General features: G+C 50.7%; 2 protein-coding genes across 4 annotated transcripts; one reads left to right on the top strand and one right to left on the bottom strand.

Annotated features, from left to right (window-relative positions):
• The first annotated feature begins 6,519 nt into the window (after positions 1-6,519).
• On the top strand, positions 6,520-9,266 carry SPSB2 (splA/ryanodine receptor domain and SOCS box containing 2). 3 transcript variants are annotated; one of them, XM_056799204.1, is made up of 4 exons: positions 6,520-6,755; positions 7,139-7,186; positions 7,494-8,269; positions 8,863-9,266. In XM_056799204.1, exons 3-4 carry the CDS (start codon positions 7,600-7,602, stop codon positions 9,006-9,008), a joined length of 816 nt encoding a protein of 271 aa, XP_056655182.1. In that variant the 5' UTR covers positions 6,520-6,755; positions 7,139-7,186; positions 7,494-7,599; the 3' UTR covers positions 9,009-9,266. The 3 variants fall into 3 exon arrangements, with proteins under 3 accessions (XP_056655182.1, XP_056655181.1, XP_056655180.1); XM_056799203.1 differs by having other exon boundaries at positions 6,520-6,717; XM_056799202.1 differs by lacking the exon at positions 6,520-6,755 and having other exon boundaries at positions 6,988-7,186.
• Positions 9,267-9,268: 2 nt separating this feature from the next.
• TPI1 (triosephosphate isomerase 1) lies at positions 9,269-12,931 on the bottom strand. The gene is made up of 8 exons (XM_001370131.4): positions 12,670-12,931; positions 12,150-12,290; positions 11,044-11,167; positions 10,870-10,954; positions 10,656-10,788; positions 10,306-10,391; positions 9,727-9,814; positions 9,269-9,607 (listed from the first exon to the last, which is right to left on the bottom strand). The coding sequence occupies exons 1-8, from the start codon at positions 12,695-12,697 to the stop codon at positions 9,486-9,488; spliced, it is 807 nt and encodes a 268-aa protein (XP_001370168.2). The 5' UTR covers positions 12,698-12,931; the 3' UTR covers positions 9,269-9,485.
• Between the last annotated feature and the right edge of the window lie 165 nt (positions 12,932-13,096).

Genomic DNA, 13,096 nt, shown 5'->3' on the forward strand with positions numbered 1-13,096 from the left:
GGTAAAACCCATGGATCCCTTTTCATGAATAATGTTTTTAAATGCACAAAATAAAATACTGAAGATTATGAAGCAAACCAATTATATTGAAATGCAGTTTTAAGTTAAGTTTTAAGTTTAAGAATTAAAGGAATTAATTCCCTGTGATACTAATACTTCTAATGAATCTCAAATAAAGACTATTTCCAATGAGTTCTTTCCAATGCAAAAGAAATTTTTTTTTAATCCCCAAATATTGACTCTAAATGATCACACTAGTGCAAATATCAATAATATGGAAATTGTTCTTGATCAATGACACATGTAAAACCCAGTGGAATTGTGCATTGGCTACAGGGGGGAGGCAGGGGGAGGAAAAGAACATGAATCATGTAACCATGGAAAAATATTCTAAATTAATTAAATAAAAGTTTCCAAAACTACCCCCCCCAAAAAAAAACTCCAGTTAATTGTAGATTATGGAGGGGACAGAAATATTCCAGAGGGTGCCCTTATAACATAATATCTACAAGAGATTATAATGTATATAGACAACCCATAGTGTGTAAAGTCCTCACACATCTCCCTTAGGCATATACATGAAGAGTGGGCACATGCTTAATAAGAACATGGCAGAAAAGCAAATGAAGAGAAAACCCATGTGTTTAGGGTGATTCACAGTTCTGGACTTCAAGTTTTCATGTTACTGGTCCAGTTTGGAAATTTGGCACCACAGACTCTGCTCTCCCCCTGACACTGTGGGGCCAAATCCTCTCCCCTCTTTCCACTGGACTACTCCATTGTCCAACTCTTTGATTTCAATATTCCCCATAAAATGGCATTTATTTTTTTAAAGGAATTTAATATATAACTTTATTTTACATCTTATATGTATAAATATATGTTCCTTTTTTTCATTTCCAAGCATTATTTATTAAAGACATAGATCATTTTCTTTTCCTCCCCCTCCCCCCCATAGCCGACGCGTAAATCCACTGGGCATTACATGTTTTCTTGATTTGAACCCATTGCTATGTTGATAATATTGCATTAGAGTGTTCTATATGTTCCTTTTGGGAAAGCTTTTTCCAGTTTGTTAAATAAACAACTTGAACTTGAGTTAATTAATTTATGAGAAAGAGCTTACAACTTGATTTTTTTTTACTTAAATTCTTTTTTTTTTAATTTGGTCATTTCCAAACATTATTCATTGGAAACAAAGATCATTTCTTTTCTTCCCCCCCCCCCCCACCTCTCCCATAGCCGGTGTGTGGGTATCACATTTGTTCTTGATTCAAACCCATTTCCCTGTTGTTGGTATCTGCATTAGAGTGTTCATTTAGAGTCTCTTCTCAGTCATATCCCCTCCACCCCTGCAGTCAAGCAGTTGCTTTTCATCGGTGTTTTTACTCCCACAGTTTATCCTCTGCTTGTGGATAGTGTTTTTTAGATCCCTGCAAGTTGTTCTGGGACATTGCATTGACCCTAATGGAGAAGTCCATTACATTCTCTTGTACCACAGTGTCTCAGTCTCTGTGTACAATGTTCTCCTGGTTCTGCTCCTCTCGCTCTGCATCACTTCCTGGAGGTCGTTCCAGTCTCCATGGAATTCCTCCACTTTATTCTTCCTTTGAGCACAATAGTATTCCATCACCAACATATACCACAGTTTGTTCAGCCATTCCCCAATTGAAGGGCATCCCCTCATTTTCCAATTTTTGGCCGCCACAAAGAGCGCAGCTATGAATATTCTTGTACAAGTCTTTTTCCTTATTATCTCTTTGGGATCATAAAAGGGCATTTAGAAAGCCTTCATGTGAATGGCAAAACTCCTCAGAGTTTTGGGGTTATACAGAACAGACTGGTCGGTATATTTATTCATTCAGAGGCTGCCTTGTCTCAACAGAACGGAGCTCATGGCCACATAGCTCAGGAGAACTATAAACCTGGAGAGGATTCACTAGGATGCTCAAAGTCCCCTCTGTTTCTTTTCTTAAGCCAGCAAGGGCAGCAGAGAGCTGCCCCTGACTCCAACTCTAGGGGATGCTCAAGAGGTCCTTGGAAACTCTTGACCAATGAAATCCATTGTGTCTCCCACAAATCAGGAAACACGTACCAGAAGCTAGTTGGTGGATGCCTACCTGGCAGTAGTTTTAGCTGATCTTCCCCCTCTCTGGATTTCCCCCTCCTCATCCTCCTTTCTGGTACCTAGTTCCTTTCCTTCAGTAGCTTAAAAGAATGCTTCCCTGCTCGCAGAGACTCTCAGTGACAAAGTCACAACTTCCCAAATGCCATCTATCAAATTGATTAAAAGGATGCTTTCATAATCACATTTCAGTCTCCAATTATTTATATGACTTCTTACTTTAAAATTTGAGTCTTTTTTTAAAGTTATAAAACAGGACTATGCAAAGTAACCATAATCCTTTGCAACTGTAAGTCACCCACACAGTCCTCCAACTCTCTGATGTCCTTGAAACTGTATTTCTTTTCTATTTTCTTGACTTTTCAACAAATAAAAGAAAAGCTCTTTCTCTACCTCTTTAACATATCAAGTTACTCCCAAACAAGCAAGTTGTCATTCTACATCGTTCACAAGGGAGATTTGTGTCTTAAAATTTACACCACATTTTAAGTCCCCAAACTTCCCAAATGCCATCTTAAAGCTGTGTTTAGCTACATGTTAACAGTTTTATTTTTAAAGCATTCTTTCCAAACCTCTTTTACATATCAAAATATTAAAGGATGATAGTGGCAATATTGTTTGTCAGTTGATACAAATGTTTCCTTTACACAAAAATACTTTTTTTTTTACGTTTTCCTCACTAATTTGGTCCATTGGAAAGTGTCTTAAGGGGACAGTGTAACTTAAACTCTGTTTTAATAAATCATGAAGAAGGGTGAGGCATCTAAGTGGCTCAGTGGATTGAGAGCCAGACCTAGAGAAGGAAAGTCCTGGGTGCAGACACTTCCTAGCTGTGGCTAGTCACTTAACCTCCATTGCCTAGCCCTTACTGCTCATCTGCCTTGGAACCAATACTCAGTGAGGGTTTTAAAAAACCATGTGGCTATTTAAAAAAGACAATTAACTGTATCTGTGGATTAAGTTGGTCAGTTATGAGCAAAAGTTTTCCTAAATGTGGGGTGGGGTCTTCAAGACAAATAAAGATTTCTATAGTTTTCTTTGCAGAGCAAAATTCACTTTCTTTTTCCAGGAGCTAAATTTTGACTCTGCAGACACTAAGGAAGGAATGCATGACAAGTCTGTGGCACTGGGAGGGAGTTTAATAAGTTTGTAAGCAAGCTGCCCCTGGCCAATAATGAGACATTGCAGCTCTTGAGAAAGCCCTGGCATGGGCCCACTTGGCAAATGGCTTGAGGGTGTCTATATGGTGGCCAAATTATAGAGTACACTCGCTTGCATGCTAAGGAATTAATTAATTATTAACAAAGAGGCTGTCTGCTTTTTGTACTTTGTACAAAGCTAGGAAATGAACCTGGGGTAGGTAGGTCTTCCTATGAGGATATTCATCAAGTGTATGCTTAGCCCACACTATAGTTATAATTACAAGGTCTTTAAAGAACACTTAATCTAATTTCCTCATTTTACAGATGATGAAACTGAGGCTCCATGACTCACTCAAGGTTACCTAATTCAAAGAGGCAACGAAGCAGCTAAGAGGTACAGTGGATACAGAGCAGGGCCAGGAGTCAGGAAGACCTGAATTCATATCTGGCCTCAGATATTTAGTTAGTAAGTCACTCTACTTGTTTGCCTCAGTTTGCTCATCTGAGAAATAGAGATATAATAGTCCCACTTTCCACAGCTGATTTGAGACTCAACTGAGATGATAACAGTAAAGGGCTTAGCATAATGCCTGACACAGAGTAAATGCTATATAAACATTATTTTAAAAATAATAGTTATTAGCAACAGGGGAAAAATAGAAGGATTGGGCCATCTAGGTGGCACAGTGGACACTGTTGGCCCTGGAATCAGGAAGAACTAAATTCAAAGCTTGTTTCAGACATTTATTAGCTGTGTAACTCTGGGTGAGTTGGTGAACCCTATTTGCCTCAGTTTCCTCATTGTCAAATGAGGAAGGAAATGGAAAAACACTCCAGTTTCTTTGCCAAGAAAATCCTAAATATGGTTGTAAAGAGTCAGACATGACTGATTTAACAACAAAAGTAGAAGAAGCACTAGCTCTGGAATATAATGACCTATATTAAAATTCAGTTTCCAATATTGCTGATGAGCCACTGGGTAAATCAATTAGTCCTCCTGAGCTTCAGTTTTATCATCTTGTAAAATGAAGTAATTGGACCTGCCAAATAATTTCATTATTCCACTTACCCCTGTGTTTTTTCCAGACTTTTTCATCCCTCCTTGAACTTCCCATAGGTTCCCTTCCCCACTCTTTCAGCTGAGAACCTTGCTTCCTGTTCCACTGAAAAAATTAAGGCCATTTTCAGAGAGCTCCCTCATCTCCCCTCCTTTTCATCTCATATCACTTAGATGCTTTCTGCTACTATCTCCTCCTTCATCCCTATTTCACATTTAGGCCCTTCTCCTTGACAAAAAAAATCCTTTCTACCTACAAGTGATCCCCTTCCATCCCATCTCTTCCAACAGATTGTCCCTTCTATCATTCCCAATCTCATTGATCTTCCAGCTCTCCCCATCCACCAGCTGCTTCCCTATTGCACATAACTTTCTACGATCTCGCTTCTGACCTCATCAAGATGCCAACGATCTCTTAACAGCCAATTCTAATGGCTTTTTCTCAGGCTTCATCCTTCTTGACCTCTTTGCAGCCTTTGACTCAGTCAGCCACCCTCTTCTTATTGTTGTCTTCTTTCTAGGTTTCCATGACACTGCTCCCTCTTGGTCTCCATGGCTGGATCTTCATCCAGGTCATGCCTGCTAACATGGTCTTCCCAGGCTCTGTCCTGGACTCTTCTCTTCTCCCTTTATACTATTTTGCTGGGTGATCTCACCAGATCCCATGATTAAGTGATCATCTCTATACAGATGGTTCTCAGATGTTTTCCCAGCCAATTGCCTATTGGACATTACTAAAGGGATGTCCCACAGACACCTTAAACTCAAAATGTCCAACACTGACCTCCTCATCTTTCCCCCAAACCTTTCCCTTCTACTTAACTTCTTTCCAATTACACATAATTTTTTTTACAACTGTTTTCTGCCCTTTTGTGATTCAGATTCTCTCTCTCCCTCCTTCCCCCCTCACTCCAAGCAATAAATGGTCTGTTATAAGTTATATTGGTGTTTTATGCAATACATATATCCATATTCCCTATGCTGTGACGCTACATACCACATACAGTAACAAAATAATGAAGGAAACAAAGCCAACGATGGCATGCTTTGATCTATAAACAGATTGCAATAGATCCTTTTTTGGCTTCGAATAGCCTTTTTTATCCCGAGTCTCTCCCTAACTTCTTTATCGCTGTCACCCAGTCCCCCAGGCTGGTACCATAGGCATCATCCTCAGCTCTTCCATCCTCACTTCCATCTCTGGTCTTTTCCATCTTTGTCACATCTCTGGATATGCCACCTTCTCTCCCCTGGCACTCCTGCCCGACCATCCCTGACCCTGCACGGGGACCTCATCGCCTCGTGCCTGTACGGCACCCGTCATCGCTTCTGTTTCTCCTCTCCTGGCTGTCTTCCATTCAGCCGCCAAACTGATCTTTCTAAAGCACAAGTCTATTTTACAAACTCCCAGGGGTTCCCTGTCCTGTCCAGGATCACATAAAATCCTGCCTGACTTTAAGCCCTTTAAAACTTGCCGCCTTTCTGCCGTTCCAGGCTTCGCACACCTCTCTGCCTCCGGAGGATGCCGGGCTGGTCCAGGACCTGAGTTTCTTCTGGCCGTGGCCAGTGACTGGGATGGTCTCTCCTGACTTCCTCCGAGTGTCCGTTAAACTCCCACCTTCTGCCAGGGGCTGTCCCCAGTTCTCAATCAGAGCACCTTCTCTCCGAGAGATTCCCAATTTAAACTATCTAGCTCTCATTTGTACAGTTTTTCCGTGTCGTCCCCTCCGTTAGGCTGTGAGCCCTTTGGGGGCTGAGGCCGTTTTCCTGTTTGGGTTTGGTTCTGCCTTTGTATCCCCAGCGGCACACAGCGGGTCCTTAATAAATGCTTGTTTTCTGACTTACTAGATTGTCTCTGAAGTCGTTCCCAGTTCGAAATCCATGATGCTAGCCACCAGCGGCAAGAATGTGACAGACGGCAGAGCCCATCCCTTAGGGATCCTGCCCTCATTTGCCGCTCCACCAGAGCCTGAGGGAGAGTGCCTCGGAGGGGCCCCGGGGGCCAGGGCTCAGTTTTCGGGAATCCAACTGCAGAACAGAGCGGAAAAGTGTAGCATCATCTGGCGGCCACCAGAGGGTGCCGAGGCGCGTCCCGCCCGCCCTGGCTACCATTCCCAGGCTCTGGCCGGGCACGCAGCGGGATGTGCCGGCTGCGGACTCCCCGCCCACCTCACGTGACGCGGCGGGTGGACTGAGTCCTGGTTATACAACCCGGCAGGGACAGTCATTCATTCTCCCCAGGCCAGAAGGGGCTTCCCCCGGGGTACCTAACGGGGGACTGCAAATACAAACCAGTGGGGGCAAGGGGAGAGGCCTCGCTTCTACTCCGGTCCTATCGTGCACACTTGCAGTCGGTCCCCCGGTTTCCTAAAGCGGTGACTCCTGTGCAAAAGGTTAATCCCGAGTCTAGACCCCGGAGGACGTGGGCAGTGTAAGAGAAAGAGCACACTGGCATTAAAGTTCAGGGATTGGGTTGGAATTGGGCCTGTGCTCCAGGCGACCCTTAGCGAGTTCACTTCTTGGAACCTTGGCTTTCTGCCTCATAAAATGGAGGGTCCTTTCCAGACTAGGAAGTTTCTTGCTCCTGGGGTAAAGCGCCCATTCCTCCTCCAACCCGCACCCCCTTTTTGGACGCTCCAGTCCGAGGCCTGGGGCGGAGTTAGGGGGAGAGGCGGGGTCCAGCGTAGGAGGCGGAAGCTGAGAGGAGCACAAGCTGTCCCGGCTCGGACTCCTCCGGAAGGAACTGCGGGATCTTTGGCTTTAGAGCCTTACCGGACCCTAGAGACGATCTAGTTGGATCCTTTCATTTTACAGATGAGGAAACTGAGGCCCAAGGGAAAGTGACTGGCCCCAAGGCGACAGGTAATAAGCCGCAGAGTTGGGAATTCGAACTCACAGCTTCGAACTTTCGAAACAAAGTGCTCTTTTCAGTACAAGTCAGTTTATGGAGGCGGCCTTGTGGTGGGGATCGAGACCTTATGGGGGCGGGAGCCGGCGTGAAGGATAGAAGAATCTGTCCCAGAAGAACGGGACCTGGGAGGAAGGGAAGCCCCGGGCGCAGGCGGTAGGAAAAGCTGGGGTAGAAGCTAAGGGCCGGACGCGGTAGGGGGGCACTTCGGTGTGACTCCGGCTCCTCCAGCGTGATGCCGCACCATTCTTCTCTCCCCAGGTGAAGCTCTCTCTAGCAGCAGCGAGTGGAAACCACCCTCTCTATTCACCCCTTCTGGCCGCCCCTCTGCAGACGCACCCCCGGGGGATTGTCCCAGCCCCCTCCCATGGGCCAGACTGCCCTGGCTGGGGGCAGCGGGACCGGCAGCACCCCTTCCCCAGCCGCCTCCAATCAAGACCTGTCTTTCCCGGAGGGCCTGGAGGAGCTGCTGTCAGCCCCGCCCGCAGACCCGAGCCTGCAGCGGTGCCATGGCTGGAACCCCAAGGACTGCTCCGAGAACATCGAGGTCAAGGAAGAGGGGCTGAGCTTTGAGCGAAGGCCCGTGGCTCAGAGCACCGACGGAGCCCGGGGCAAGAGAGGCTACTCCAGGGGCCTGCATGCCTGGGAAATTGGCTGGCCGCCGGGGCAGAGGGGCACCCACGCCGTGGTGGGGGTGGCCACAGCCCTGGCCCCGCTGCGGGCTGACTGTTATGCAGCCTTGCTGGGCAGCGACGAGGAGTCTTGGGGCTGGGATATCGGCCGAGGGAGGCTCTATCACCGAAGTAAGGGCAGCGATGCCCCTCGGTACCCCACGGGCCTTGGGGACGAACCTCTGGAAGTCCCCGAGACCCTGCTGGTGATCTTGGACATGGAGGAAGGAACCCTGGGGTTCGCTGTTGGAGGCACCTACCTGGGGCCTGCCTTCCGGGGCCTTAAAGGAAGGACCCTGTACCCCGCTGTCAGTGCCGTGTGGGGGCAGTGCCAGGTCCGCATCCGCTACCTCGGGGAGAGGAGAGGTGAGATGGGGTGCCCCGCCTGGAGGAGCCACCCTTCTAGGGCACAGGCAGCTGAAGCCCCCTCACCCCATGTTTCCTGTGTGGAAGTCTAGGGGGGAAGAGCTGGTCAGATCTGGATTCAGACACTGCCTAGCTGGGTGGCCCTGGGCAAGTAAGTCACTTAGCTGTACCCTTATCTGTAGAACAAGCTGCAGAAAAGAAATGGCAAAATCGAGCCCAAATGGGGTGGTGAAGCCGTGGGGAGCAGGGGTCTTGGGGGTCAGCCTCCTGGAAGCTAAAGCAAGGAGTCAAACGTGAAACACAGAAGGGGAAGGCCTAGAAACTCAGGCCAACAGGGTGGGGGCTGGCCTTCACTGGAATTCCTTACAACTTTCTTCAATTGATAAATAAGTGGAGTCTGGGGCCTGGTGGGGGGAGCTCTGGGAGGGGTGGCCCTGGGCTGGGCCTGTATGGGGTCTCCAGGCTTTAAGAGCCCTTTCTAGGGTAACAGTCAATGCCCCCACCCTGTGGCTGGATCACCCCCCTAAAGCAAGGCTGGGCAAAGGGGTGGGCCAGTAGGGACCCCTGTAACGCTCCTCCTCTCATCTCTGCAGCGGAGCCTCACTCCCTCCTCCACCTGAGCCGGCTGTGCATTCAGGCCATCCTTGGACAAGGCCGGCTGGGTGCAGTTTCCGCCCTCCCCTTGCCCCCTGCCATGAAACGGTACATCCTCTACCAGGACCCCATGCCACACATTTGATGGAGCAGCCCAGCCCCTGGCCACAGCCTGCTTCTCAGTCAGTGACAACAGGGACCGCCGAGGGTCCGCCAGCGGGCGGAGAAGAGCACTGGCGGGGAACGGGCCCGCTCGCTCGGAGGCCGTGCTGGCACAAGGCTGGCACCCCTACCCCCACCCCAGCCTCTCTGGCCGGAGGTGAGAAAGAGGAAGAAGAGGAGCCAGAGCGCCCAGGCACACCCATCCCTTCCCACCCCAGCCAATAAAAAACCACAAACACCACGTGCTTCCTTCAAATTTACAGTAAGTGGAGAAAGGCCTGGTCCACAGAAGAAGAGCCAAGGAGCTGAGAGCCGGGGCACACGAGGCCCTGGGCTGAGGAAGGTGCAGCTTGGACTGACCGTGGGGGGCAGCATCACAATCACATGGGAGGGGGAGGGGGAGCCAGGCTGGTTCTGCCCAGTCCCCGCTCGGCAGGGAGGGAGTGGGCCACAACAAGGCCTAGGAGCTTTTGGCTTGAATGATGTCCAGGAATTCAGGCTTGAGGGACGCTCCACCCACCAGGAAACCATCCACATCCCCCTGGGATGCCAGATCCTTACAGTTGGCCCCTGTCACAGAGCCTGGGAAGAAGGGAAGGAGTGAGTTGGCCAGGTTGGAGAGTCTCTGCTTCCCCATCTCCTTTTCCTCTTCCCTCCTAACAGCCCCCCTCTCTCCTCCTGTCGGGGCTGTGTCTACTGACCTCCATAAATGATCCTGGTACTCTGGGATACAGGTTCTGAGACGTGGGTCTTAAGCCATGACCGAAGCTTCTCGTGGACCTCCTGGGCCTAGAACAGAGATCCAGACAGTCCCAATCTCTTCCTCGAGCCTTTTAAAAACACTCTTAGAACCCATACTGTGTATTGGTCCCAAGGCAGAAGAGCCATGAGGTCTAGGCCGTGGGGGTTAATTAAGTGACTTGCCCAGGGTCACACAGCTAGGAAGTTTCTGAGACTACATTTGAACCCAGGTCCTCCGGCCTCTAGGCCTGGCTCAGTCCACTAAAGCGTCCTCTCTTTCCTGAGCTCTTTTAAAGGCAAAATGGGGTGGGGTGTTCATAGCAATTTTTAGGAAATCTTATAGGGGCAAATGGGGAGTTAACAAGTCAGTGATCCGGGCTTTCATCTCAAGTTTATCACTAAGTGGCCAGGGGTAAATCGCCGCTACTCTTTTCATCCCCAATGGAGTCCATTTCTGAAGTTTTGTGATTCAAGAGGGTTCGGGGACCTCCAGAAGTTCGCTCTTCCCTCCAGGGTCTTTTCTTCTCCAAGAGGCTTACCTGCTGGGGTGTCGCTGTCTTGCCAGTCCCAATAGCCCAGACCGGCTCATAGGCTAGTACGACTTTGCTCCAGTCCTTCACGTTATCTGTGGGGCAGAGGGAACTCAGGCTTGTAGACTGGACAGTTCAACCTAGCTCGTTCCCAGGGCTTCCTGCAGTCCCTTTCCAAGCCACAAGGCGGCACAAGAGAGCACATGGCAGAGTGGGAGGAGCAGTGCAGCCTGGGAAGGAATGGCACTCTCCTCTTTCCCCCACTCAGCAGATGCCCAGGGAGTCAGGGAGCTCAGCCCTGGCCTTCTGCCTGCCACCCCCTTCTAGGGTCCCAGGATCCTTCTCTCTCCCCAAGTCACCTGCAATGGCCTTGGTCTGTTCAAAAACAACCTTCTCTGTGATTCCAGCTTCTCTTTCATCCAGCTTCTCACCAATACAGGCAATCACTCCTAGACCTTCTGCCAGAGCGTGGGCTACTTTCTGCCCAATGAGCTGTAGGGCCAAGGGATAGATCATTAAGTCATGCCCCCTCCTCCCATTTCTTGCACATCCCCTCCCTTGCCAGTTCCTCACCTCATCGGACTCCCCAAAGACGTGTCTCCTTTCAGAGTGGCCCAGGATCACCCAGGTGACCCCACAGTCCTTAATCATGGCAGGGCTGAGAAAAGAAAAAGGCACGGCTCCACCTCTGAACCCGCGCAGCTGGCGCTTCGGAAAACATCCCACAGCGTGGCCCGGGTCCCCTACCTGATCTCGCCGGTGAATGCTCCCTTGGCCACTTTGTAGCAGTTCTGAGCCGCTACGCCAATTTTCTCGTCCAGTTTCTGGCGAACAAAGTCTAGGTAGATAGAAGGGGCTCCACACACCACCTCTGGGGAGGGAAGCACAGGGGCGGTTGACATGAGGTCTAAGGGCCAATGCTAGGAAACCCTCCGTTATGTGTCTTCGCTCTTTCGAAATCTCCTTTCCTCCCTGCGCGGCCAGAAGGGAGTGCACTTGCCTCGGCTATCCTGCCTCCAAAGCACTCTATTTCCAGGTTGCCCTCACCCTCTCCGGCCCTCCATTAAAGTCCATGGGTCCAACCTCCTCAAAGGCCCTGCCCCCTTGCTCTTTAGGCCGGAGAAGCTCTGGTTTCCCCCAGGCTATTCTAAGCACAGTCCTCGGCATTCCCGGAGAGGCAACCCTGCCCTTTTCCCAAAATAGCGCCCCAGTCCAGAGCCACCTGGAGCATTCAAATAGAAAACAGAAAAGAGGGGCTGGGGGAAGGGGCAGAGAGGTGATTAACTCGATTAAAGAGCTCCGAGAAGGGCTTCCACCATGCGTCCGGCAGTCCCACCACTCTCCTCTGACCTTATGGGGGCACTCAGTGTAGAAAAGGGGCAGACGATGTCCCCCCCCACTTCTGGGCGTAATAGAGCCCCAGATTCGCAGCTACCCTTCACACAGGCTGGCGTGCGCGCAGTTTCTGCCACCCCAGGCTCCAGCCCAGGGGCCGGCCACGTGCCTGGCCGGACGAAACCGGCGGCTACGTGCAACCCCGCACGGAGCGCACCACCCGGTCCCGCATGCCGCAAGGCACCTCCGGGCCCTTGCACCGCCCCGCACTACACGGGCGAACTGCCGCGGGCCCATCTCGAGGTGTCACCTTCCTCCCACTACCCCGAGGGGTGCAGAGCAGCAGCCCGCCTCCTCTCCCCGCCCCAGCGAACCATCAGCAGCCGCCCTCCCAGGAATGAATGGCGAGGCCTCCCCTAGGGGGACTCCGGCGGCCGCCAGGACTGCGCTCCCAGGCCGGGGTAAAGGTGGCGGGAGGCGTGGGGAGGAAAGGCCCGGGGTCCTCGCCTCGCGCTCACCGGTGTTGGCGGGCACCTTGGCCCCGTTGATAGAAGTGATGAGCTCCCCCAGACTCTTCTTGTCTCCATTCATCTTCCAATTGCCCCCCACGAAGAACTTCCGCGACGCCATGGAGCTGGGTCGTCGGTAACGGGCAGTGACTCGGGAGGAGATTGAAGGTCAGCAGCGGAGCACCACCACCGCCCCCACCCGGCGCCGCTTATGTAGGCCAGCGAGAAGCTCCGCCCTAGCCTAACGGCCCGCCCCCCGGACGCGTTCTACGTGCCGCCCCGCTCCACCCCGCCCCGGCGGCCCCACCTCCGGGGAGGTGTCCTGGTTGCCCGCCGGGCCCTGCCAGCCGCCGAGCTCCGTCGAGAGCGCTGCCTCTGGTTTCGAGCCAAAGGTTACCCAAAAGCTGTCCTCCTTCTTATCCCCGTTACAGGATAGGGGGCAGGGGCAAAATGGGATTTTGGAACTTGCCTAGTACAACCCCATTTTGCAGGAGAGTAAACTGAGGCCAGGAGAGGTGAAGTGACTTACCCACCGTCACATTCCATTCCATCTGCATCTTTGCAGTGTCAGCTGAGGGTCAGGGGACAGAATAAACTAACTACACTTCCTTCTCAGTTAGTGATACCCTTGGGAAAGGGGATTCCCCCTTGAAGGCTGGCAAAAGCTTGTAGAAATGGGATGTTAACTTTCAAGGGGTTTAGATGACTCAGTTCCTAGAATGCCAGATTCTGCTCAGTAAATTCCTGGGATCTAATAGCTGGGAGCAGGTCTGCCATAGCTCCTTCCTCTAGCTAGTACATGGCCAATCTCAGCTCTGTCCTCACCCGCAGACCATATAAAGGGTGCCAGGCAACAAAGGCCTGGAGGGAAGGATGCTGCTGGGCCTCACCTTAGTAATGGGATACTGAGGGCAGGATCTCAGGCAAGGTAGCTTTGGTCCTTGGGCCTGTTGCTC

The sequence above is a fragment of the Monodelphis domestica genome, chromosome 5 (assembly GCF_027887165.1).
Source record: "Monodelphis domestica isolate mMonDom1 chromosome 5, mMonDom1.pri, whole genome shotgun sequence".
Classification (NCBI taxonomy): domain Eukaryota; kingdom Metazoa; phylum Chordata; class Mammalia; order Didelphimorphia; family Didelphidae; genus Monodelphis; species Monodelphis domestica.